This window comes from Mus caroli, unplaced genomic scaffold (assembly GCF_978045245.1).
Source record: "Mus caroli unplaced genomic scaffold, Mus_caroli_1 scaffold_11, whole genome shotgun sequence".
NCBI classification, from domain to species: domain Eukaryota; kingdom Metazoa; phylum Chordata; class Mammalia; order Rodentia; family Muridae; genus Mus; species Mus caroli.
This window is the reverse complement of record NW_028227266.1, coordinates 76,236,727-76,264,506: the sequence shown is the minus strand read 5'-3', so window position 1 is coordinate 76,264,506 and position 27,780 is coordinate 76,236,727. Positions and strand designations below refer to the sequence as shown.

Here is a 27,780-nt window from a genome sequence, read left to right as displayed (position 1 = left end):
CTGGAAACTGAACTCAGGTCCTATTCAGGAGCCTTGCGACTCTCAAGCCCTGAAGCTGGTTTCTTGCCCCCCAACTGGACACCACCCCCCCCCCCCCCGCCGGCTTTTCCACAGCATTTTCTCCCTTAGCGTATTTTCTTCTTCATTTGCACTCTGATTTGTTTCTTTATAGAATTTAGCTCAAGGTAGTTGGTAAAATGTAGGTCAGTTTAGTTTTTCTGTAATGAGTCAGTACAATTTTGTACTCTAGTTCCTGAGTGTGTTTGAACTCAGTGAATTAACTGAGGTGTGGCTGTAGTGGGGAGCTGTTTCTTTGAATCAGCAGCTGAAAGTGTTTCACACCTCAGTAGATGCCATGCCCCTCAAGTGTGCTCGCTTTGGGAGTTTATTCACATTTTAGAACAGTGTCGAAACTCCTTAGGAGTCACTCTTAGGCTGCCTGTGCGTGTCACTGGCCGTTTGGAAGGGCAGTCGATGGTTGGGTCAGAGAACTGAGTGTAAAGAGGCAGGCTCTGGATCAGCTTGGGAGATGTGGTTGTGTGCTAAACATGAAGTCATGACGCGCTGACTCACTGATAGGGAGACACACAGATACTTGACTGCCGCGGCCTGCTTGGTAGAGTGTGCTGCCCACGCCCTCCTTTTCAACACGTCTTTTTAAGAAATTTGCTTTCCAATATGATGTGTTTATTATGGGACTAACAGTTAAAATTTCCCACTACCAAAGGCCGTTTAGTTAGTTTTTTGTTGTTGTTGGAGGTAAATGTGCAGTTTTTGTCTTTGGAAATCTGAAATAACGGTGAACTTGGTTTGCTGTTCTGCAGAGGAGGAATCTTGGGGAGAGGGGTCCTCCTAGGAGGGTGTTTTTTTTTTTTTTTAAGACAGGGTTTCTCTGTGTAGCCCTGGCTGTCCTGGAACTCACTTTGTAGACCAGGCTGGCCTCAAACTCAGAAATCCTCCTGCCTCTGTCTCCCAAGTGCTGGGATTAAAGGCGTGCGCCACCCTTGCCTGGCTCTCCTAGGAGGTTTTAAACAAGGATGTGTGTGGGGTCCATGGCTGTGGACAGTTAAACTGGGCTCATTGCCAGACCTCTTGAGTTCTTGTTAAATCAACAGCTGGGTCGCCTCTCTCTGGCTGGTTAGCATAGGACCAACACAGTGGCTTAAACTGAGTGCTTTGTCAGGAAACACTCTAGGGTTATTGCTGATGTTCCTGGGGCCTCTGTATGTAAGGGATTGGTGTATAGGCCTTTGGTAGTATACACATGAAGGTTTGTATCCTTTTTCTACTACCTAATGGTGATGTGATCCTGCAGAGCTAGTTAGCATTTTTGAGCCTCAGTTGTTTTTTGTTTTTTGTTTTTCCCTTAAGTGAGAATGATAAATTCCTCACAGGCATTATGAGGACTGCAGTGAATATAAACAAAGCCCCAGCTCTGTTGCAGCTCTGTTCTGATGCTAATTATTGTCAGAAAGAAAGGGTTCCATGTTCCCAGGTGCTCATACATTTGTCAGAGGGAGTACAGAACACCCAAGACTAAGAACCCTGTACTACAGTTGCTTGCACACAGTCTACTGTATGAGGCACATAGACTCTGGGTGTAGTGGTTCTCCTTCATGCTGGTGATAAAAGAGTGTCACGTCACTGCAAGTCAGGAGTCTGTCAGGCTCCCCTTCATAGTTTCCTAAGTGAGATTTACGATTCTCACCTCTGCCTTACACTCTGTTTCTCCTCCTGCTTGTGTGTATATATAGACACATACCCACACCCACAATACATGCATGCACACACACACATACACATACATACACACACAGGGTAGGGAGAGTGGAAGGGAGAGCACACAAGCTGAGCGTGTTCTAAGGAGTCATTGTAGTACCTGAGGTTTAACTCAGGTCCCCTCTGTTCAGGGAATTGAAATATGGTGACACTTGCTTATAATGCTGACCCACCAAGGCCCAGGAACTGACTCTGGACAGCGAGACCAGCATCCCCTTGTGCCTGTAGGGAAATTAAGGCACTAGCAGTCAGTGGGCAAACGTTCCTCAGAAACTTTTTTGCTTTGGGCAGTATGATCTTGATCTTACTGAGAGACAGTCACGGCACATTTTAAGGTATTTGATTTGTATTTGTTCACAGTGCTAGCAGTGAAAGACAGCCCTTGGGCTTCAGCCTACCATGTTGTGGAAACAGAATTCATGCCTCCCGTGCACGGTTTGCTGGGCCCAAGCACTGCTCAGCAGAGCTCGGGTGTGCCGCTGCTTTTAATTTTCATCCATCCTTTGTAGTATCGAACGTGGAATCCACTCTGTTTTCTCTTCTTGCTAATCATTTAAAGTTTACACTGAAAGTTTGGTTTCTACAATGGGAGCTCATTTGGCAAGTGCGTGGAGGTGTGTCTGATGTAACTCCAGTACCAGAAACCACTCAGGAGAAGATGCTTCACTCTTCAGTGCCCTTGGCAATGGCCGCTCACTGGATAATCACCACCCATAGATGACGATGGCCACAGCGCCAGAGGGGACATCGTTTCCTTGTTTGGTATTTCCTAGTTCTTAACTTGGTGATCATATTCAGGATAAGTTAGCCTTAAAACACACAATAGATACTGGGTGCATTCAGGTCTTATATTGTTCAAAGTTTTTGTTCATTACCTGACAGAATCTGTAGGAGCAGAGCATTTGAGGATTAGAATTGATTCCCCTGGTGTCTCTCCCAAACTGTTCTCGAGTGTTATGCAAAAGACACATCCCAAGAAAGACCAGTGATTTAGCTGGAAATGTGGCATTCCTGGTAAGAAAGCACTAGGCAGCCTTTTGTCGTCAGTTGGGGCAGCCAGATTCCACCCAGAGCTGTTCGTCCTCACTCACTTTGAATACATTTCCGTCATAGTACGAATGTGTTCCTGATGTGTTGTTCCTTAGTCAAGATTCCACACATTTTCTAGAAAGATTTGTGTTAGCTGGCTTTGCTGCTGTAAAAAATATCTCGGATGACGTTCAAAGAGAAAAGGGAGACGTTTTGGCTCCCAGTTTCAGGTGTGCAGTCCACAGCTGGTTGGCTCTGCTGCCTTTAGGCCGGTAGCAAGGTGTGTGGTGGAGCTGAAGTTCTCCCACGAGCAGGAGAGAAAGGAAGAGTGGGCAGCTAGACCCTTCTGTTTTCCCACGAGGACGTGTCTCCAGTGAGCTTCAGCCCCCCAACAGGTCCTGTACCTTTAGGATTCCACCTTCTCACAGTACTTCCATGCTGGAGCCTTTGAAAGCTCTTCCAGATCCAGATTGTAGTCCATGGTTAACTGCAGAGCCATTTGAAAGCCAGAGAGCTGGGGGATGGGGGTTGGAGTGGGGTGGGGTGGGACAGGGTGGACACCTGTTCCTTGCTGTGCTGTCTTCTTCCTTTACTTCTTGTAGCTGCCTTTATATATGCTGAACAGTTTGAGCCCCCAAACCCCTACCTCCCATCCCCCCCAAAATGGAACACCATCTCCTTGAAAAGACCTCTGAACATTCATTAAAGACTGAGAAAATAGCCAGACTTTCGATTAGGGCTTTAACTGTTAAGGTAAGAAATGTTCACTTGGGTTGCTATTTTCAAAAGCGGGGTTTGTTTTGTTTTGTTTGTTTTTTTGCTTTTGTTTTGTTTCATTTGCTCCCAGTGGAAATTACATCAATGTCAATTTTATAAATCTTGACAAATTCAGAAATGTTTGTAAAGGAAGAAAAACGAGAAGAGTCACCTTTAACCTCTCCTTAAGAGTCCAGCCCCAAGAGACAGACTGGTGCCTGGCCTGCTTACCAAGGAGGCAGCTGCTAAAGGAGCCTACAGGTGTCACTCCCAGAGCACCACCCCGCCACCTGGCACTGCCCTCCACACACACCTGCTTATCTGGCACAGTGCAGGTCTTGTTCTTTATTGGACTCTGAGCTCCTTGAAGGAAGGAACCTGACTGTGTATCTCCAGAGTTGATGATGATGTTGGTACTCAAAACAGATAAGAAGTTGAAGCTAAATTCTATACATTTTTGACTTTAGACCATTTAATTGAATAAAGACAATTCTGTATACTCTGCACTTTCATTCTTTTCCCTATAGGTAGTTTAAGAAGAATTTTATACTTTTATTGAGTGATGTGTAACTTACAGAGACAGGGTGCATCTGATGAATGGGAAGTGGCCCTTCCTCCTCATTATAAGGCACAGAAAAGACCCTTGTTTGGTGTTTCATATCTCTCCATGGATGATCTGTATACACATGTATGAATTCACTTGATCTTTATAAAACCTGCCTTTGAAATGCAGGCATGAGTAGATGCACCCTGGCATCCTGTCCTAGTCCTGTCATCCTGCTGTTAAGATAGTGAATGACCTAGGATATGCAGTGAAGGTTTTTGACAGTTCATTTCTGTGGTGATAAGAAAGCAACAAACACCCAGAAAAGTGGAAATAAAGTGAGTTCCTGTCTCTGAAATTGCTTGGATACATTGTGGTGTGGCTGGGGTGCAGTCTTTAGAAAGAGCAGGCAGAGATCTCAAGATTGCATATTAGTTCATTTTCACAAACCATGGAAAGCTTTATGTGTGGCTGGGTATATGTGCATTAACAGATGATGTTATAAGCCTGAAGGAAGCTAAGGAAGGGAGGGGCGAGGTTAAAGACGCCTTCACAATTACATTATTTTTCTCCTTTTTTAATGTGCTCTTGACTTTTTCCCAGAATAGACATCAAGGTCATTTGAAGTGATTGCCAAATCTATTTCCTTTCACTTTTAGGAAGCAGCAATGAGTAGTTAAATCCCATTTAATTTCATCTCATACACGCTTTTATCCTTTAGTGCACGAGTCATATAAGGCAGAGAATACAAACTCACGAAGGGCGGCAAAACTCCACAGCACAAAGAGTTCATCTTGACTCGAGGCTTACAGGGAGGGTGGTGACCCCATCAGTGGCCAAGGGTGTGACACGCTGGAGGATGGAGCACAGCTGAAACTGCACTTCAAGGGGCATGTGATGCACTGCAAAGGGGGTGATGCACTATATAGGGAGGTGATGCACTGCAAGGGGTGGGTGGGTGATGCACTGCAAAGGAGGTGATGCACTGCAGGGAAGTAATGCACTGCAAGGGGGTGATGCATTGCAGGGAGGTGATGCATTGCAAGGGGGTGATGTACTGCAGGGAGGTGATACATTGCAGGGAGGTGATGCACTGCAAAGGGGGTAGTGTACTGCAGGGAGGTGATGCACTGCAGGGGGTGATGTACTGCAAGAGGGGTGATACACTGTGGGGAGGTAATACACTGCAGGGAGGTGATGCACTGCAAAGGGGGTGATGCACTGCAAAGGGGGTGGTGTACTGCAGGGAGGTGATGCACTGCAAAGGGGATGATGTATTACAAAGGGGTGATGCACTGCAAAGGGGATGATGCACTGCAAAGGGGGTGATGCACTACAGGGGGAGAGTGATGTATTACAGGGGGGAGTGATGCCCTGCAGGTGGGTGATGTGCTGCAAGATGGGGTAATGCAGTGCAAGGTGGGGTGATGCACTATAAGGGGTGATACACATAGGGAACCATTCAGAGCAGCTCTTGGGTTGGAGACAAGAAACACTTAAGAGCTCTAGAAGGGAAGAAGGCAGTGAGGGCCAGATGATAACTAGAGTGGCAGAGCGATGCACTAGGGAAGGTTAATATGGAATGGCATTTGGGGGAAAGACTTGGATATCTTTTCCATTTTACTTCTGACATTCCCTTCGTTACAGATCTCACCATATCTATCTATCTATCTATCTATCTATCTATCTATCTATCTATCTATCTATCATTTGTAGCAAGTAGAGCTGTGAATGAGGAAAGGAGAGATGTCATTCAAGGGGGACCTGGAAAGCGCTTGAAAACACAGTATTTCATCACCTCTCTTCCTTTAAGTGCTTACTGCAACCCCTGGGGAGTTAAACTGCTGTTAGCAGAGCCTTGAATTACTTCCTCCTAGACTGTGGAGGAAGTTTGGACGTATGTAAAGGAATGGGACACTTCTGTGGACCAAAGAGCTGGAAAGCCAGAGGGAGAGGAAAGGGGGTGAGGTGGGGCCCTGTGTGCGTGGGAAGCCTTATGTACGCCACCGCCATGGTGCAGGGCTCCTGAACCTCCCATCCTTTCCACCTGAGATTTCCTAGGTGGCTTATTTGGCCCTGGAGAGGCATTGTATCTCACCAAGTCCTTTTTTGATGATACATGGAAAACAAAGTGAAATCGTAAGCCAGGGGCAGAATGCCATCACCTGGGAGAGACTGATGAGTGCCGCCTCAGAAGGAGCTTGTTTCAGAATTGTCATTAGCACGAGTGGCCATGGCCACTTGGATATCAGTTGCTGTGATTGCCTTCATGGGTGGAGGGGGGAAGGTCATCGGTCACTCCCACATCTGCTCTCACCAAGTGTATTTAATTCTGTTTCAGTGGCTTGTGGTCTCGGGTGGGTGGGTGAGAGTCTCTAGAGCACTAGTTCGGAGCCTCCCCAATGCTGCAACCTCATGGTGTGGTGACCCCCCCAACCAGGAAACCGTTTTTGTTACTACTTCATAGCTGTAATTGAATAATAATGTAACCATCTGTGTTTTCTGATGGTCTTAGGTGACACCCGTGAAAGGGTGTTTGATCGCCAATGGGGTAGTGACCCACAGGTTGAGAACCACTGCTCTAGGAGGAGGGAGGTTGACTGGGGTAGAGTCCTAGGAATCCCTGAGTCTACCTTTGTCCTGTCATAGTGGGACGTTTGGATCATGAAGCTTCTGGAGACTCATTGGCTCACCAAGCTGGAGTTGAGCGGCACCGATTCTGTGTTGGGAGTCCTGCCTGCGGGGCGGGAGGCGTTCTGTGCAGCTCCTCGGGAAAGAGACAACATTGTGTACGTGACTGTTGGATCCTTGTTGTGGTTATAGTTTTAGTTAATATGTGGAGTTCAGGCACATGATTCTTGAACTCAAATTACCCACATGGTTAAAACCTTTCCGCAGTCCCTTTATGAACGTTGCCTTTAGGCCAAGTCACCTGACTGTACTGAGTCTTAGGGTTTTGGATCTCAGTGCAGGACTGCCTTTCTTGAGGCTAAATCTAATCCAATTAGATTAGCACATCAGTGTTAAAGCACAGTGTAGCCAACTCTAAAGAGCACCCACCTCCCACCAACCACACATAGCCGATTTTATACAACTTCCCGATCAGTTTCAAGGACCCTAAAATTGGCAGCATTTATGAGACTGCTTCCAGGTAACGGTTAGGTTCTTCACCCTGAAGTGTCCATTCTCATACTGTCTCCCTGGAGTAAAATGGAGTGGTCTCTGAATGTCAGGCTGGGTATAAAATGGAGTGGTCTCTGAATGTCAGGCTGGGTATAAAATGGAGTGGTCTCTGAATGTCAGGCTGGGTATAAAATGGAGTGGTCTCTGAATGTCAGGCTGGGTATAAAATGGAGTGGTCTCTGAATGTCAGGCTGGTGAACCAGTACATAAATCCCATGGTGTAGGACACACTGCTTACTGGCACACAGATAAAGCTTAGGTTTCCAGCTATGAAAAGCACTGCTCCACCCCTCAGCCCTGGGGTCTTCTAACAGGCTGATAAGCCTATCAATCAACGTTTGTTAAGTGGCTGTTGCTTGTCCAGCCAGTTTGATTCCTCATTCCTCATTCTAACCCTCAGAGTGTGTTTCTCTGTTTTGTGTACCGCAAGGAAGTGTCACTCATACATTATTGTAGGTGCTTCATTGAAAGGTGTGGGACGTTATTTGCTATAATGAGAAAGGTGTACATTGAAGTCACATGCAGTAAGATCATAATTTGCTAAATATATTTGTAAGTGAAGTAGATATAAGCAGGAAAAAGGGTAAAGCAGCACACAGAAGTATCAGCACTCAGGGACACCTGGGGCACTGCTCACGTGTATCCCGTAGTGCCAACCACCGAGAGCCATCTCTGCATGCATTAGAGCTTATTCTCCATCATTTCAAGGACACACAGCAGTCACCCAGCTTTCTCAGAACAGTGGGAGGAAACCTTTCTCCTTTACTCCGTGTTTGTTATGGCGTGCAGCGTTGGTTCACTGGGACCCTTCTCTGCAGAGCGGAGCGGCATTTGCACATCGCCTGACCACCCTGTGGGTTCTCTGTCTGCCTTGGATCCCAAGTAACTTGCCTCACTCTCTCTGCATATTCTCTCGGGACAAAGCCACCGGTGACTTTCCTGGGCCCTCCCGTAGGCATTTTGCCTTTAATAGCTACTTCCACAAAATGTAAATTGTAGTTTATGGCTACACTGGCCAAACATAACTCGGCATTGGCTCATTATTACACACTCGTTGTCACTCAGTTGATACTAAAGAAATTGGAACATTTTTGAGCTTCCCCCATCCCAAAATACTGTGTCTCTTAAACCTTATGACAGTGTCATCTGTCTCAGAGACTTAGCAGTATGAGTTATGATTTACCTCTCTGTCGTTTGTTGAGAAAGTGTTCTGTGATCTTGATTATGTGAGTTCTATCTCCTCCTCTTCCTCTCCTCTTTTTTTGCTGTTTTGAGATAAGGCCTCCTGTAGCCCTGGCAGATAGGAATTCATTGTGTAGCTCTCTGAACTTGTGGCTGTTCTCCTGCCTCTACCTTTGGAGGTCTGGGATTGTAGGCATGTGTCATCATGCCTACTGTCTTAGTCAGGGTTTCTATTCCTGCACAAACATCATGACCAAGAAGCAGGTTGGGGAGGAAAGGGTTTATTCAGCTTACACTTCCATACTGCTGTTTATCACCAAGGAAGTTAGGACTGGAACTCAAGCAGGTCAGGGAGCAGGAGTTGATACAGAGGCCATGGAGGGATGCTCTTTACTGGCTTGCTTCCCCTGGCTTGCTCAGCCTGCTCTCTTATAGAACCCAAGACTGCCAGCCCAGAGATGGTCCCACCCACAAGGGGCCTTTCCCCCTTGATCACTAATTGAGAAAATGCCTTACAGTTAGATCTCATGGAGGCATTTCCTCAACTGAAGCTCCTTTCTCTGTGATAACTCCAGCTGTGTCAAGTTGACACAAAAATAGCCAGAACACCTACCCTTGCTTGTCCTTAATCCATTATTTCTACCGTCCTTCCAGGTTACTCTTCAGTGAGGAAGACAGAACTGCTACACTATTAGATGGTGCTAAGGGAATGTTAGCACAGCTAGGCTGTGTGGTTGGCTTTGGAAGGGTGTGGAAGTTCTTCCTTTTCCTTTGCTTTATAGTACTTGACATTTCTTTCATCATTTCTTTACTTTAATGTGAGATTAAGCTGGTTTTGCGTTTCAAGTGGACAGTAGAGTATTTCAGTGGTGATTTTGAAATCAAGTTCACCAAAGAGAATATCATTTCCGCACTGGGCCGTGTGTCAAGAGAGACTATCTCTCTCTGTTCTTACAAACTCTGCATTTCCAGGTGTCCTGAGAGCTGCTGAAGGGTCGGCTGGCTAGGATGGGATAGCGATCCTTGGCAGTAAGAACAGAGCAACAGGGGGCAGGGTGGGGGAGAAGTTACAGAGGAGCCGAGGGGAGAGCACAGAGACAGCAAAGGCTCACATGTTCAGGAGAGCAGGGAACATGTGTAGAGACTTGACTCTTTACTCTTCAGACAAATGGGCAGCTCTGAAATATAGGTCCACAAGAAGCGAGAGAGGCCTTCAGTGACCCGCACACCAGGAGTGGAGGAGAGAAGTTAGATGCAGTTGATTCTGTTAGAGTTGCTGTACTCTAACCCGGGAAGAAATCTTTGGTATTATGAAACCCAGGAAGTGGTTGACATTCCCCTTGTCGTCACAGGCCAGGGCTGGGAGCAGTGAACACGCATGTTGCTTCTGGTTGATGGGAAGGGCGAGCTTCCAGGGCTCAGATTGTCGCTGGACAGGAGGCCAGTGCCTAGTAGATGCATGGGCTATCGAGTTTTAACTCTGGTTCACTCGGTTACCAGACAAATGGCCATCTCATCTGTCACTGGCAAAGTATTGAGATCTCACTGAATAGAATTAAATTCTTGTTTTGTTGCCCCCCTCCTTTGTCCACATGGAATATGCTCCTTCAGAATGTGAGGAAGATCAGCTGCACAGAGAACTGGTCCTCTCTGAACTCTTGCAGACTTCTAACCAACATGTGTATTTTGGGGAGATGTCAGACTGTCCCATGAGTGAGGAAGACTGAGCTCAGTTGGGTGCCAGCTTTCCCACGTGCTAGAAAGAATGTTGTGATGCTGTCCCGATTCTTCCAGAATAGCCATCACAAATACCTGTGTCCTGGTCATCTTTGACTGTCAACTGGACATTGCCAAGTATCATCTGAGAGGAGGAATTCCCTAGGTCAGACTGGACTATGGGAGTGTGTGTGTGTGTGGGGGGGGGGGGGGCATTGCTTCCATTATTCATTGGTGCAGGAGGGCAGCAGCATCCCTATATAGTCCTGGCCTATAAAAAAAGCTAGCTAGAGTGTCTCCTTGGTTTCTGCTGTACTTCTTTGGTTATGAGTGTGTTCTTTTCTGACTTCTCTCAGTGATGGAGTGTTTGTTACCTGAGAGCTGGAAGCAGACTCGAGTCTCACTACTTTGCTTTTGGTTGGGGTGGTGTCATAGCAACAGAAAGGCGATCAGGGAAGACCCTATTCTATTTGCTCTTTGTTGCTATGACCAAATACTGACCAAAAGTACCTAGGAGAGGAAAGGGTTTATTTCATCTTACATTTCTGGGGGTCACAGTCTATCTCTGAAGGAAGCTGGCAAGATCCCAAGACTTGTCAAGTTGACAGTCAGGGCTAACCAGTGGTCAGGCACTTAGGTGCATTTCCAAAGCATTAGTTTATCTTCAGAATGGATTGTCTACGTCCAAAGATGTCTGTGAGTTCAGCCAGTGCATCTGTGGATGGCAGTGTCCAAAGGTTGGACACCATCTAAACTTTTCAGTTGTCTCGATCCTTACAGTGACCCTGGGTCACTGCTGAGTCTAGCCTGTCTGTGTCCAAGGTATCCCAGGTATCTATAACAGCCCTTCGCATGGGCCTGTTGTGCATTCCCACTCAATACTGTCATCATCTGTGAGCCTCACCCTCCCTTTTAATTTTAAAGTGCGTCTCTATCAGCATGGAAAAATTTGATAAGTTATATTTGTGTATTTAAGAGTGGTGGCACACACCTGTGATTTCAGCGCTGTGGAGCTGAAGCCAGAGTATTGCAAGTCTGGTCTTTCTTCTTTCTTACAGTCCTCAAGAAAATTGCCGTGGTTTTTGTTCCCTGACTTGACTGAGCATTGACTGCCTCCTCTAAGTCCTTCCGTTTACCAGGGGCCCTGCTGTACTTTGTGTTGTGCTTGAATTTTGCCATATGATCCCAGATAATCTATAGATTTCCTTGTTGCTTCTTGTAAATGCTGTATTTATATGCTCATCAATTATAGGCCAAAGTGCATACCACCCAGTGTTACCGTAAATTACCTTGGCCAATTTCGAATGCGAGGTGGAAAATATGCCTAGAAATTGAACTTGGAGAACCCTCGGGTCATTAAGAAGCTTTCTAGATCAGTTGCATGTCTGATTTTACAGTTTCTTTTAGAAAACATACCAAGTTGTCATCAGGCCTGCTCTTGCATAGACCTCACTGCCTTCCCAGAGGATTCTGCCATGCTTCAGTTCAATATATAGGGGAGAATATCTATTTACCTTCTTGGTGTTAGACCATATCAAGCAAGTCTGATTCGTTGCTCATGGCAGGTCTTTAGATACTCAGAGCCATGACTGGAAATACAGTTATTTGACGCCTATAAAGTTTGGGTTATATTCCCTTGTATGGCTCATAATGTTAGTAGATTCGAAATCTTACTATGCAACAGAGGCAGAGCAGACTTTGTATGTAGTTTATTATGGTCCTTTGCAAATATGAAAATTTGGAAAGTGATCTTGAATGCTAATTTGGGCAGCCTTAGATCAAGAAGCCTGGGTATCATATTGGCCTCTCCCTCCTGTGTTTGGTGAATTCTCAACTGCTTCTATTGTTAATTTTAAAAGTACAAGCAGTTGGCCCCGGGGTGGGTGTGGAAGGAGCAGAGATGTCAAATCATTGGCCAGCCATTTTAGTTTAACCATCAAGTTACAGGTTCTGTGAAAGAGCCTTTCTCAAAAATTACTGTAGTGAAAGGTAGAGGAAGACACACTTAGGGACACACACGTGCACACACATAAACACACAAAAGGAACTTTTGTGAAAATAGAATTAGAAGTCATATTGTGCTGGCAATCAGAAATAGACTGGTGTGGAGTAAGTCCCTTTGTATGTGGAGGAAAGAAGCCGTGTTCTTTATTTCAGCCTTGAGGTCCCCTCTCACTCCATAGGCAGCTAGTTTCCATATCCACAAAACCAGATTCTGCACTGAGTCTTTGAGGCTTGGCTCCTCATCAGAGTCAACTGAAGACATTTATAAACTGCAGTGTATCACCCATTGCAGACCTTCCAAATCAAACTCTGACATGGCCTAGGGAACCTGCTGATAATGTAGACTGGGGATGTTGTCAGCTTAGAACTACTAGAATACTTTTACTTTCCAGTTCTGCACTTATAATTTTATATGCATTTTAGATAAATGCAAGTGTTGTAATAATAGCTAAGGCACTTGTAACTCCGTATGTTCCACCCATTTCCTCCTGAGGACTGTGTTGTCTCTGCTGTAGTGAATGCACACTTTAACCTTCTCACCCATCCCTTCCTTGGGCTCAGGGCTCAGAAGGTCCAACCGGCAGAATCAGAGAACATTGGACTTAGAGCCTGCTGTGTGGCTCTGGCATTTCACATCTGCCAAGGTGCGTAGCAACTGACTGCTTACCAGGTGCTGTAAAGCCAGCACTTTATAAGCTCTTAAAACCCGCTGATGTTAATGACGTAGCAAGCGGGTGCCAGGGTTCTTTGAGTTTTTACCTTGTTCTGTGGTGAGTGGTCAGCCAACAGAAAGCGTTGAGAAGGCATGCTTGTATAGTGTTGGGGGCAGGTGGTCTTCAGCAGGCCTACATGAAGACAAAATCACACTTCATAGCTATGGTTCCTGAGCTGTGTTTGACTCTGGCCTATAAAGGAGTGGTAGGAGCAGAGCCTATTGGGGAGGTGGAGGCTCTTTCATTAAAGACAAAACCAAACCAAACCAAACCATCCACCCACCCACCCACCCACCCACCCACCCATCACGTAATTTACCTCACCAGTGTTTCTTCCTTTTCATAATTAGAATCTCAGTCTGCTAGTAGGAAAGGGGGGTTGGGGTGGGGCAGAGATCTAGCTTCCTCTGCTTGTCATCCCAGGTGCCCAAGGTTGCTGGCAGGTCTTCAGACTGAAGAGCCCTGTCACAGGGTAACACTCCGGGCCTCAGGCAGGCAGCCACCTCTCTGGGGGCCACACTAGGCAGAATGGCAGGATCGGTTTTTTTCCTCAGGTGCAGCCTCCCAGCTTCCACCCCTCCACCCCCCACCCCCTGCCCCATCTTTGTTCCTTTCCTGTCCCTCTTAAGCTCAGCCCTTCGCTGAGTCCTGCTGACCTCCTGAGCTTTCCTGGTGTCTCTCCAGCCCTGTCTTCCGTAGTTTAGCCCACATTTGCTTTGCTTTTTGGTGGTTTGATTAATATGAAGTACACTTTCGGATTTCCTTGTCTGACTACCTGTTGGACTGTGGGTTACGGGACTTGTATTTAAGGTCTACTCTCTGAGACTGTAACATTCGATCCTAGCAGTCTGTTGACCTCCCTGAAGAATGTCTTTTATATGTGGTCCTTCTCAGCTTTTGCAAACGAATGGAAGTCTTAAAAAATGTGTCAGCCCAATTGAAGATTAGAACGTAGTTGCATCTTGAGAGTATATTCCAAGGGTCTCAGGATGGATGGGTCCGAGTTTATTACACTTGAGTTCTTGTAACTAGGATGCAAAAAAAGGATTTTTTAAAAAATAACAAGCAATTATTATAGCTAACACTATATATACGTTTTCTCATAGGCAGCTACTGTTCTTGGTATGTTACCCAGATTCACTTAAGTGATGTCCACTGCAGTAGAGACAGACACTGAGGTTGCTCATTTTCACCATGGAGAACCCAGGGTGTTAGGGAAGCTAAGCTGCTTGTCTGAGTTCACACAGCCAGCCAGTTAGGGACCCTAGAGACTTTGGATTCCATAGTACACTCTGCTCTGCTGTTCACAGGAAGTGGGCATGGGCCTTTAGATGTGGCTCTGAGCCTCAGCAGGGATTCACCTATATAACCCCAACCCTGCGGTGCCCTCTCTGTGCTCCAGTCTCCTCTTTTGTACAATTAAGCCTGGATTGGGGCTGCTGTTAGCTTAAATGCAATTGTGTGTGTAGAAGCCTTAGTTAATATCTGGCACATTAGGATTGTTTCTCATTATTTTAGAATTGTCTTTGAGAAAAATAAATAAACATAGCAGTGTTATGAAGTTTTTGAAATTAGGGTTCCAGAAGCACTCTGTTAGTGATGCTTTTAAAATTTAAATAGCTTTAACTCCTACATATGGTAAAGTCTTGCTTAAAAGAAATCTGGGCATCCTGAGCCTACAGTCTCAGGCTCTAGAAGGTGTTTTCTACAGATTTCCAGAGGCAGAGGAGTGCGATGTGAGGCCACTTCTCTCTCTGACCCTAGTGGTCCTGATGACAGGCTCAGTGAGCCAGGACATAGTAGCTGTTTTGTACAGATCTGGATAAAGAAATGGGACTGTCACCTGGGATTAAGACACTGGGAAACTGGAGCAGAGGAGTCATGGAGACCACTGAACTAGCCCAGGAAATTGCTCAGGGACCGTGTGGAGGACCGGTCACACTTGGACACCAGCCCTTTCATGTGTCTTGGAGGTTCAGGTGCCAAGGATACTCTCCCAAACTTCACACTGGAATTATGTCTGGGAATGTCTTACAGTACTACTCCCTTTACACATACGTGTGTTCCTGTGTGCACAGGTGTACAGTGTGAGTGTGAGTATGCCTGTGTGCAGAGGCCAAAGGGTTATGTCCGGTGTATTCCTTGACTGGCCTTCTTATATAATCAGGTAGAGTCTGTCACTTGGACCCACAGCTCCCTGATTCAGCTAGAATGGCTAGCTAGCTTTCCATGGGGGATCCCCCAAGTCTGCCTCTCAGTGCTGCACCTGCTTGTGGACTGCCATGTCTACCAGGTATTTATAAAGGCTGTTAGGGATCCAGACTCCATCTTTACACCTGCACTGCAGGCGCTTTACCTGCCAAGCCATTGCCCAACCTCTTCTAGTCTCCCTTCCACGAATAATCTTCCTCCTCCCCTTCCTCCTCCTCCCCTTCCTCCTCCTCCCCTTCCTCCTCCTCCTCTTCCTCCTCTTCTTTCTCCTCCTCTTTCTCCTCTTCCTCCTCCTCTTCTTCTTCCTCCTTCTCCTCCTCTTCTTTCTCCTCCTCTTCCAGCTTTTTCCAGACAGGTTACATCCGTTTTCTTTTTGATTGTGTGTCACAGAAATTTCTGACTCTGGGAGCTTTCAAGGTGATGTGCTGAATTGAATTTGGCCCTTACTAAATAATGTTTTAAGTAACCGTCTGGCCAGCAAATGCCAGGACACAGCTGGTACTAGCTTCAAGAGCTTAGTGACAGGGAAAGGAACCGTAGCCCTCATTTATGGTAGTAAGGTAGCTCACTGTGTGGCCTAAGGCTGCCATCCATCATACTTGTAAGGTTTAGTATTAGACAACTTTTAGAGTGTTTTGCCTCTTAACCCAGGTTGCTAGTAAACAGTAAAAAAAAAAAAAGTACAGTTCACAGATTGTTAAAAAGAACATCTTTTAACTGAACGGCTCCAGTGGCTGCCTGTTCTTGTCATTGCAGAAAGCAGACTTAGGGCTTGAGCGTTTAATCAGATGAATGTGCAGGTGAGGGTGGGGGTAGGTGAGTGGTTGCTCTTGGACCTTAAACAGTGGGGCAATTCAAACAGTTCTCACTTAGGCCTGTGTCTGTGGCTCTTCATCTGGATTCATGTTAGAATTTGATACTTTGTGAAGCTAAACTGCAGTGGTCAGTGTGAAGTGTGTTTGGGTTTTGCATTGTTGAGTTGCTATGGGATACTCTGAGCTTTTCCTTTCTGCTGTTTACTTCACTGTTTTGGTCAACCACTGTAGGGACTAGTGTGGATTCGGTCAGTGTGAGAAATTTAAATATGTGAGCTAGCATTTTTTTTTTTTTTGAAGATATAAGGTTGTGCCTTCAAGGAGCTACAGAAACATTGGAGTATAAGTCTATGTGGATAGAGAGAAACCCTTGTATTAAAACTATAGAATTTAAATCTTATCATTATAAAAACATATTATAGCTTATGTGTTTTCTGACTAACGTTAGGGAATGTTCAAGAACTTCAGCCCACTTCCATTATAAATTTTACAGTGACTATAGTTAGTTATGTTTCTGAGCGCCTAAAATCTATTTAGAGCCTACCAGTCTAAGTGCACAGCATTGTACAGTTAAACCAGTTCACATGTCTTACTCTTGAATAAGCTGGGGTCCTGAGGGACCCTGAAGGGTGTGTATCTGGTGACTGGGTTGGTTTTCAGTATTTCCTGTATCCTACTGCATAAAGATACCCTTCCTCTGTTTTGGAAAAGTACTGAGGCGAGATCTCGAAACAGGCTTTCTAAAGTAAGTACAGTGACATCATGGCTACCGGTGTGGTGTTTCGAGGCCTCCAAGGTTTAAGGTCCAAATCCTTGGCTTCACTATTATGTCCCCACAGTGTTGAACTATCTCCACACAGCATTAAAAGTACAAAGTCTGAGCCTCTCAAGCTGGCCTTGAACTCACCGTGATCTGCTCCCGAGTGCCGGGAATAAAGACACGGGCCACTCTGACCAGCCTGAAGGCAGTCACCTAAGTGTGAGCTCCTGTCATCTAAAACCAAGTTGTAGGCTTCTAATTTATGTGGCACAGAATAACCATTTCCATTCCGAAAGGGAAGAGTCAGGGCATAGCAGAGAAGGGCGGGACCAGAGCAGGACTGAAATCCAGCAGGAAAAACGCCAGACCCTTCGCTGCATGGCTGGCATCTGGGCTCATGGTGGAGTCTGGAAAATATCTAATAACATAACATAGTACATAAGCATCCCAGGGTTGGCAGGAAACAAGCTAAAATGATATAATTAGTATAAAACTTATTTTGCTTAAAGGGTGTAACGGGAATACGGGAGGGGACAAAAGGGTAAATCGGTTGAGAGATTTAAAACCTAAGCCAAATGATGGAGGACTATTCAGCTTCTTCTACACTGATGCTTTGAATCACAGAAAATCAGAGGCAGTGTGTGCAAAGTGTTGCCTTAGCCTTCACATTTTCCTCTCTTTTGTTGGTTTGTTGGTTTTGAGACGAGAGTCTTACTTGGTAGCCCAGTATATGGCCTAGAATTGGGATTTCTGAAGTGTACCACTGCTTAATTTAAACAATGATAACAGCCAGAAAAACTTGAAGAGATATCTACGGAAATAATTTACATGTAAAGAAAGAAAGCCAAGGAGCTAGAGATGCGGCTGGCTGTCCCAAGTAGTGTTTGCCTAGCGCACTGGAAGCGCTGAGCCAAGTCTCTTGAACCCCACAGAACTGGGTGTGACGGCACAGGTACACACTCACAGCTCTTGAACTGTAGAAGGCACGAGACTAGAAGTTCACGGTCATCCTCAGCTGCACAGTCAGTTCAAGGCCATCCTAGGATAGAAGAGGGAAAATACAGAAGTCAAATATATCTAATCAGATTTATTAAACCCAACTGACATGCACATAGGTGTTTAGGTGCATCGTCATCTATTGGACTGAGCTGTTGAGGTTTCATGTGGAGGCTGAATATAAAGGCAATGAACTAATTTGTTTGGTAAAAGAATTATCAAGACAGCATTCAAGCTGTGTCGTTGGTGTGGCTCCCTGCTCTCAGGTAGGTCCCCAGTGAAGGAAGGGGGGGAAAGAGGAGAAGGACAGTAGATTCAGGGAGAGTGCAGGACACAAACCATGTGGCCCCACCAAGGAGATCAGAGCCATTGAAGGGACGGCTTCAGTCCTGCACTGGAAAAGATGCTTGAGGGTAAGACTTAGGAGACAGGAGGCTTCATTCTGTTAAACCAAGTGCAATTGAAGGACAGTGCCTAAGCAAGGATGCATGCTGAATGGTTGGTTCACCGTTCCTCAAATGCAACTGCCTAGCAAAGTACCTCCACCCACACATCCCAGGTCAGGAGGAGGGTGGCCCCCATCCCAAGCAGGTGGCAGAAGTTGGTTGTATAATGTGGTGTGTATGAAAGATACACGTCTGAAGGGATCATGGGGCATGTGTCTAAGTTTCAGAGAGCTCCTGAGGTCACACAGTAAGTGTCAAGGTGTGCATCCCTGTAAAGAGGCTCCCCTGGGAGGCTACTGAATGAAACCATGAAGGGAAAGCCTAAGTGGCATTGGAGACTTCAGGATGCTGGCATTCCCAGAACCATGTGACATGCCCAGGAGAGAGCTGCAGACATAGAGTAGAATCAGCCTTAGGGAGATGTCTGAGGAGGTGGAAGGCACAGGAAAGTATACCCAAGTCCATGGAGCCCGTTTTAGTGACTAGTGACCCATTTTAACTGATAGTGTTTTCTTAGTTGATCTTTCCTGGACCATCCTGACCTTCCTATCCCCTGCCGTCCCTGTCATTTCTCTGTGGTACCATAGGCCTGGTCTTTCCATGCCAACAGCTTTGTTGGGTTCCCAGTAAAGTAATGTTGTCCTGAAGTCTTCTGGTTTTAACTGAGAGTTTCTTCTGTCCAAGTCATTGCAAATGCCACTGTCAACTTTGTCCACTTCTCTGGTCAAGCACGAAGAACTGAGCATTTCTGGACTCGTGGTTTTCAAGTTTTATCCCTGAGTCCTTTCAACACTGGTGGGGGAACCTTGGGTATTTACATCTTTATTAAAGATCATTTAATGGTTAAGGAGTAATGGGGCATGAAAGTGCCATGAGAATATTTCAGTATGTCAGCCCATGAGAAGATAACATCATGGGCTGGGATAAAACACTGAAAAATTGGAGACCCATTTGAGCAAAATCAAAACAGCCCCTTTGTGATAAACACCCAAGTGTGCACTGGCTCACACTCAGCGGGGGAGCGGGTTTGTCTGTTGAAAATGGGCTCATCTGAGATTTTAGGGCTATGGAAAGAAATGAATGAATGGTTATTATTTTGCTACACAAAGGCTTCCTGTGCCGCTAAAACACAAACCTATTAAATATTACATGTTAGAGTATTAATCTGCCTTCTGAGCTATAATAAATTGGCAAGCAAATTATTTTTCCAATTATAGAAGAAATGGGTTTTGGAAGGGATGGAGCTTTTTGTCTCGTTTGATAGTTATTAGCTGCGTTAGCTGTTCCCTGTTCTTCAGTATATGGATATGGAATTTTCTATTTTGTGAATCATTATTCCAAATTCTTTTTTTTTGGTTATAAATTGGTAGTTTATAATTGAATAAGTCTCTGGGATACAAAATAATGCTATGATCTATGACTACAGTGTAGAACAATTAAATAAATCTAATTGTATCTATGACCTCAAATATCTATCACCACATTTAGAATATCTGCTGTGAACATTGGAAAGTTACTCTCAGTTATCTCAAAATGTATAATACCCAGTTCTCTTTCCCATACTGCGTAAGTTTGTGTGCTGGTGCCAGTGTGCCACCAAGGATGCTTGCAGAGGGTGTGCAGTGACTGTTGCTCTCTGCCTGTTCTCTTTTCTCTGAACCTGAGGCTGGCATTGTCTTGGCTAGGCTGGAAAGCAGCACCCACAGAAACCCTCCCACCTCTGCCCTCCTCAGAGCCAGCGGGAGTGTTGTGTATGCATGCAGGATGCTTGGCTTGCTGGGTAGGTGCTGGGATCTCTGGAGCAAGCAGTCTTGCCAGCTCCCAGTAATTTTTGGTTTCGAGTGTTTGCTAGAACCCTTTCAAAAGTCAAATTCAGGATATGAGAACAGTTTTTAAAATATCCTCTGCTTAGCTCAACTGGTCCTTCTGCTATTCTGTAAATATTTTCCCTTCTTGTCTGTTATAAGTTTTTTTGTTTATTATGAAACCTTTTACTTGGCTACTTCCTTTTTCAATTTCTATTAGAAAAGTTACCCCTCTGTGATTAGCTATAGAATTTTGTAGTGTTCTTTGCCCAGTTGTAATACATACAGTTCTCCTGTAGTGGATCTGGACTTTCTCCCTTAGTTTGTAGTGGACTCTTAGGTTAGCAGCATTTCCTCTGATTTTTTAAAAAATGTTTTCTGTTATCCTGTCCATGGATTAGGAGAGACTTACTTTCCAGCCTTCTGGATTAGGTCCTTGACATACACATACCCCTGGGGCACATGCACCCATACACCCATGGTGTGAGCGTGTGTGTGCGCATGCACACACACACACACACACACACACACACACACACGCACTGAGGAGTGTTTCGAGGGAAGTTGAAGACAAGCAAGACAAGAGGCCTCATCCTCCTTCCCATGACCGCACCATTCGTCCTGCTCATCTCTCCTCTGTCAGACAGGGCCCTCTCATTGGAGCGCCTCCTCTACGCTTCCCAAGGCCTCTATCCTGTTTTCTTAAGACCTAGTGGGGCTCTTGGGGTTAGACCTTAAAATCCCCCACATTTTATTGGTCAAGGCAAGTCACTATCTCTTTCTTTTAATGGTCCCCTTTCTATTTTCATAGCCCCCTCCACATATATGCATTTGCATAGATTTATACATATACACACATACTTAAACCAGTCCACCTGTGAGAAAAAACATGTATCAGTCTTTGAGTCTGGCTTATTTCACTTAGCATGCTGATCTCCACTTCTGACTACTTTCCTGCAAATATTTGTCTTTGTAACAGAATAAAATGCCATTGTGTGTGTGTGTGTGTGTGTTGTTTTCAGCAGTAGGGATCTGCCACCAAGCTCTGGGTGGGCAACAAAGTTAAAAGAGTTTGTATTGTTTTGAGGTCTCTGGGACAGACCTGACCAGCAACTAGAGGGGAGAGGGGTACCTCACACCCGACACTGGGCTTTTTATTTTTTTGGCAACCTGTGGCTTCTAGGGTGAGTGAGCACAATAATCCCATGTTAGGTAATTCTAATTAAACACTTTTATATTTATATATTTTACATATATACATAAGATGCTTATAAGATACTAGGGTTCTGTATGGCTTTTCCACACATCCCTGTTGCTCGTTGTCCCTTCTCTGTCCCCTTCTCTGCCACCTATGTGTAGAGTATTGAAGACTCTCTATTCTGTTTGTCCGTTCACTGACCAGATGACCTTCTGATGTTTCTATTTGCACTTCTTTATCTATCCTAGAGGTTAATCCCCTGTACTCCCTGTGCCGGGAAGACGTTTTCACATCCTGTAGACTGACTCCTTCACATTGGTTCTCTTTGCTTGTACAGAAGCTTTGTTATGTCATGGGTTCTGTTGTCAACTCTTAGGATCGTTTGCTGTTCCATTGCAGTTCTTCCAGAAAACCCTCTGTCAATGGCTTTGACATGTTTCATGTAGGTTTTCCTCTGCCGTTTTTAAAGTTCCAGGTCTTACATTAAGGTCTTTGATCCATTTTGGATTGGTAGATTTTGTTTTTTTGTTCGTTTATTTATTTTGTTTTGTTCTGGGGTAGAATGGGAGAGATGGACCAGTCTCCTTTCTCTATTCATAGGAAGCCATGTTACCCACCACCCTTGTTAAGAAGGCTGGCTTTCCTTCAGTGCTTGACACTGTTGTCCAGCATTAGGTGTCTGACTGTAGCTGTGGCTTACTTCTACATCCCCTATTCTTTGGTTTTTTTTTTTTAATTAGATATTTTCTTCATTTACATTTCAAATGCTATCCCAAAAGTCCCCTATACCCTCTCCCCGCCCTGCTCCTCTATTCACCCACTCCTGCTTTCTGGCCCTGGCGTTCTCCTGTTCTGGGGCATATAAAGTTTGCAATACCAAGGGGCCTCTCTTCCCAATGATAGCCGACTAGGCCATCTTTTGCTATATATGCAGCTAGAGACATGAGCTCTGGGGGTACTGGTTAGTTCATATTGTTGTTCCACCTATAGGGTTGCAGACCTCTTCAGCACCTTGGGTACTTTCTCTAGCTCCTCCATTGGGGGGCCCTGTGTTCCATCCTATAGATGACTGTGAGCATCCACTTCTGTATTTGCCAGGCACTGGCATAGCCTCACAAGAGACAGCTATATCAGGGTCCCTTCAGCAAAATCTTGCTGGCATATGCAATAGTGTCTGTGTTTGGTGGCTGATTATGGGATGAACCCCTGAGTGGAGCAGTCTCTAGATGGTCATTCTTTTGGTCTTAGCTCCAAACTTTGTCTCTGTTAACTCCTTCCATGGGTATTTTGTTCCCTATTCTAGGTAGGAATGAAGTATCCATACGTGGGTCTTCCTTCTTGATTTTCTTGTGTTTTGCAAATTGTATCTTGAGTATTCTAGGTATCTGGGCTAATATCCACTTATCAGTGAGTGTATATCAAGTGACTTCTTTTTTTATTGGGTTATCTCACTCAGGATGATATCCTCCAGATATATCCATTTGCCTAAGAATTTCATAAATTTACTGTTTTTTAATAACTGAGTAGTACTCCATTGTGTAAATGTATCACATTTTCTGTATCCATTCCTCTGTTGAGGGACATCTGGGTTCTTTCCAGCCTCTGGCTATTATAAATAAGACTGCTATGAACATAGTGGAACATGTGTCCTTGTTACCAGTTGGAACATCTTCTGGGTATATGCCCAGGAGAGGTAGTGCAGGATCCTCTGGTAGTACTATGTCCATACTGATTTCCAGATCTCCCATGCTCATGGATTGGCAGGATTAATATAGTAAAAGTGGCTATCCTGCTGAAAGCAATCTACAGATTCAATGCAATCCCCATCAAAATTCCAACTCAATTCTTCACTGAGAAAGGGCAATTTGCAAATTCATCTGGAATAACAAAAAAACCTAGGATAGCAAAAACTATTCTCAACAATAAAAGAATCTCTGGGGGAATTACCATGCCTGACCTCAAGCTGTACTACAGAGCAATTGTGATTTAAAAAAAAAAAAAAAAAAACTGCATGGTACTGGTACAGCGATAGACAGGTAGATCAATGGAATGGAATTGAAGACCCAGAAATGAACCCACACACCTATGGTTCCTTGATCTTTGACAAGGGAGCTAAAACCATCCAGTGGAAAAAAGACAGCATTTTTAACAAATGGTGCTGGCACAACTGGCAGTTATCATGTAGAAGATTGCGAATTGATCCATTATTATCTCCTTGTACAAAGCTCAAGTCTAAGTGGATCAAAGAACTCCACATAAAACCAGAGACACTGAAACTTATAAAGGAGAAAGTGGGGAAAAGCCTCGAAGATATGGGCACAGTAGAAAAATTCCTGAACAGAACAGCAATGGCTTGTGCTGTAAGATCGAGAATAGACAAATGGGACCTCATAAAATTGCAAGGCTTCTGTAAGGCAAAAGATACTGTCAATAAGACAAAAAGGCCACCAACAGATTGGGAAAGGAATTTTACCAATCCTAAATCTGATAGGGGACTAATTCAATATATACAAAGAGCTCAAGAAGCTGAACTCCAGAAATTCAAATAACCCCATTAAAAATGGGGTACAGAGCTAAACAAAGAATTCTCACCTGAGGAATACTGAAGGGCAGAGAAGCACTTGAAAAAATGTTCAACATCCTTAATCATCAGGGAAATGCAAATCAAAACAACCCTGAGATTCCACCTCACACCAGTCAGAATGGCTAAGATCAAAAATTCAGGTAACAGTAGATGCTTGCGAGAATGTGGAGAAAGAGGAACACTCCTCCATTGCTGGTGGGATTGCAAGCTTGTACAATCACTATTCTAGTTCTTGACTTAGTGCCCAGACAGACACATTTTGTCCCCATAGCTCTAGTGCACTTTGACTTTACCTCTTCCCCTTCATGGATAATGTATGCTTTCAGGTAAGTTCTAGAAAGTTTTTCCTTAGTTCTGGAAGAGTCTCAGTGGAATTTTGTTCAGGATTTGTTGCAGCTGCAGATCATCACTCTTGCTAACACAGCTGTGGAGGTCTCTGTCTTGTGTTTGTTTTCTTCAGTGTCTCAAGAGTTCTCACTGAAGAGGTCTTTTACCTCCTTTGTTAGACTTAGTTTGTTTTCTTTTGAAGCTATTTGTAAATGAGATTGTTTCTCTCCTAATTTCTTCCTCTTCAAGTTCATTTATTGGTATATAGAAAGGCTATATACCAATTCTGGGTTTTGTGTGTTGATTTTGAATCCTGGCACTTTTCTGAAGGTGTCTAGGGTTTTCCGGTGGAGTATTGGGGTTTCTCATGTCATCTTCCTTGTCTCCATCCCCTTGTTCTCTCGTCTTCCATCTAAGTCTCCAGTGCTGTGTTGGATAAGACTGGGGACAGTGGGCACCTCTGTCTTTTTCCTGAGTTTTGTAGGAAATGCTTTTGGTTTGCACTGTCTGTCTGAGTGATTGATCAAAAAGCCAGCCTAACTTGTTCAGGACAGGGGAGGGGATTTGATTTGTGCTATATAAAACACGAAAAGATTAGCACTTTAGGTTAGGGATTAGAACTTCCAACATGGCGATAAGTGTCCTTGTAACTCAGCCCCAGCTGTGCAGAAGCTGTGGCATTCCTGACACTGTTGTTCCTTATGAGAGCTCATGCTGTCAGTTCTTCTCTACCTTATGGAGGAATTTCTGCACCTTGGGAACAACTGGTTTATGGTCGGCCATATAGTAACATGAAAGGATGCAGCCCTTTCCCAGATGCAGGAAAGAAGTACTAATAGTACCCAGAAGGGCAAAAGACCTTGTCAGATGGAGAATGCAAACAACATTTTGTTTTGTTGAATAAAAGGCTCAGTATCTGCTAAAAACAATAGTGGCTGTAAGAAGCCTGGTACCCTGTAACAACCTAGGGCAGTTGGGGTTGCTCTGAATATAATTGCCCAGAATGTGGTCTAAGTGGGTCAGTGAGCTGTAATCAAACATGCAGATTTGAAGAATAGTGCAGCAGTGAGTTCTGTCACATGATTACTCAGTGCTCAGGCACCCGGCCAGAAGAGCTACACAAATTGTTCTTCATGTGCCCTGGCTCATCTCAGACACAAGGCAGAAGGAAGGACTTATAGCTTAGGAAGTCTTCTCTCTGACTATGTGAGGAAGCTGAACATTTACGACGTGACACAGTTTGAGTGACAGACCCCTCCTGAACTGTGGAAGCCAGCAGGTGATTTAGAACATTTGAACACGGTGATGGCACCCATCAGGCTACTTTGGGAGAGGACTGAGGAGTTACTGAGGCTTCCTTTTGAGCTCATGGCATACTGCATTTTTACCACTCGTATGTGCCTTCCCATGCTAACTAAAGCACTATTGGGGGCAGGCTGTAGGGGAGGATGCTTTCCTCTGGAAACTGTGGAACAAAATTTGTTTTCTTGTTCTGACCTCTCTTAGATGTGGGGATTTGTAGGCTGTCGTCCTTGTTATTTACTGCAGACCCAAGCACCCGATTTACTTGATTTCTTGGGTTATATACGAATGAGCGCTGGATGCATGGAACTGGTGATGGCTTTTGTACTTTTGCTGTTATGCCTTTCTTGCAAAACAAAGTAAGCTTTTCATGCTTGAGTAAACACATTGATTATATTATGAAACTGTCAGACTCTTTGAACAATCGGCACCGGCTCAGTTATTCAAACATGTGACTCTTTTCAATGGCTTTTGTGTTTGCTAATGCTTTGGGACAACGAGTATAAAGAGATTGCTGTCCCTCAAAATAAATCTCAACTGATGGTTAAAGAAATCTCAAGGATTAGCCTCCATTGAACATCTTTTTCATTATCATATATGTCCAATTAGTGAAATCATTTGTGCAGATTCTTAGTTCATTTAAATAATCTGTTTTGTTTTATGTTAAAACCAGTAATTCATGCAGTATTCTTGTCAGCTGACCCAAGTGTGATCTGCTTCCATTCTACCCAACGGATCCTCACTGGATTCTCGGGCCCGCAGTTAGCATGGCCTATTACAGAGAACCTGAAACCTTGTTTTCTTTTAGAATTTTGTTTGCATTGTAAACCCTTTTCAAGTTCGATTGTGTTTGTAGTAGTTGTTTTTATTATTTGCATAATTCTGAATTATTTAACAATGGATAGCCTGTTACTTTACTCATGGTGTGCTTCCTAGCTTTATTTTAACATCATAATGCAAACATAGAGTTGTGCATTATGCTTGCTTTTGCTATTTTCAGCTCTAGTATGAGAAGTGCAAAGAAGTATATCAGTAGACTTGAAAATATTTTGTCTTTCGTGGGCTACCCACTCGCTTTTCAAAAGGCAGCGCCTCTTTGGATCACTATACAAATATTAGTTCTTTTTTTTTTTTAAACCAATACAAAGGTGAAGATGGCTACTAAATATTAGCATCTTACAATCAACATTTGGAGCATCCTCTCATCTTAGTATAGACTTTCTGTAAATTCGTTTTCTAGGTTTAAACATGCAGTATATGCTGTTGTTTCACAATATTAGTCAGCCAGGAACTATAGCAATGAAGAACAGGGGCCTCTTGCCTTTCTTGTTCCGGTTGCTGGGTTTTATCAGTGTAGATGGAGTAATATGAGTGAGACTGTTATGTATGTATCCCTCCTAGCCAAGTCTTACACTTGGGTTATGATTTTCTCTTCCTGTGATATTCATTTTCTGGAATTAACTCATCCTCATTTGCTTGTTTCTCTGTCGCCGTTCCTGTTTCTGATTTATCGCTAAACATTTGGAGACTTGGAGATTTCTTCTTTGTAGTTCCTCCCACATCAGAGAACCCTTGAGATGCGTTTTTATTCATGTTTTCAAAATTTCCATCTGGAGTCTATGCACTTGGCTTCCGTGTAGACTGGTTGTTCTCAGGGCTCGTGGTTCGGGGGTCATTTGTGAATCGCCTCCATTTCATTTTGTCTTTCTGAGCTCTGTTGATTCTGCCCAAATATCGTATGATTCTTTAAACATTTTGGGGACAAGGTGGGAAAGCGCCTTTTCCACATTTGACCGGTTGGGAGTACCGTGCTGTTTTTTCTAAGGCCGTGTGCCCTTGATTTTCAGATTTGTGTTGAGTCCAGCGCCATGCTGGGTTCCAACTCTTGTTTGTCTTTCCCCCTTTATTTCGCTCATATTTGGAAGGTTAAAAATTTCAGTTAGTTTGCAATATTCCTTACTTGTGCTTTTTCTTATTCTGTCGTGATTTTGGTGTTCCTGTGATAAGAACAACTGAGAGGAGTGAGGGGAGGAGAGATTTATTTTGGCTTACAGTTTCAGTCTCTCACTGTAGGGAAAAGAGACACGGGATTGTGAGCACAAGGTGGGGCCTGTTCCCTCATGGTGGGCCAGGATTCGGAGAAAGGGAGGTGAAGCCCAGATCTGGGCTACAACCGTCAAGTTTTACCTTGCCAGCTAGGTTCAGTTCAGATCAAACCATAGCACATTTGTGTTGTCCTGGCACGGTGCCTTTGGGAGCCAGAAGCCATGGTGTGCAGTTTCACATGTTTGAGCTCCATATTCTTACATGGATTATAACTTGTGGAGCTGTTTAGCTGTCCTGCCCCACCTTCCCATCATTTTGCAATCTCTGAGTTTCACCACACGTCTTCTAAGGGCGACTGTTAATTTTATTTACTTCTCTTAGATT

General features: G+C 44.4%; 1 protein-coding gene across 4 annotated transcripts in view; it reads left to right on the top strand.

The window, feature by feature from the left end:
* Lrrc1 (leucine rich repeat containing 1) overlaps window positions 1-27,780 on the top strand; it is a 114,352-nt gene that overhangs the window by 17,057 nt on the left and 69,515 nt on the right. The window contains exon 1 of one of the 4 annotated variants that reach the window (XM_021172926.3): window positions 21,547-21,579. The exons of the other annotated variants lie outside the window; for them this stretch is intronic. Within the exon in view, the coding sequence (XP_021028585.1) occupies window positions 21,571-21,579 (9 nt within the window). The 5' untranslated portion in view covers window positions 21,547-21,570. Of the gene's footprint in view, window positions 1-21,546; window positions 21,580-27,780 lie in introns of those variants that run through there. 4 annotated transcript variants of the gene reach the window in all.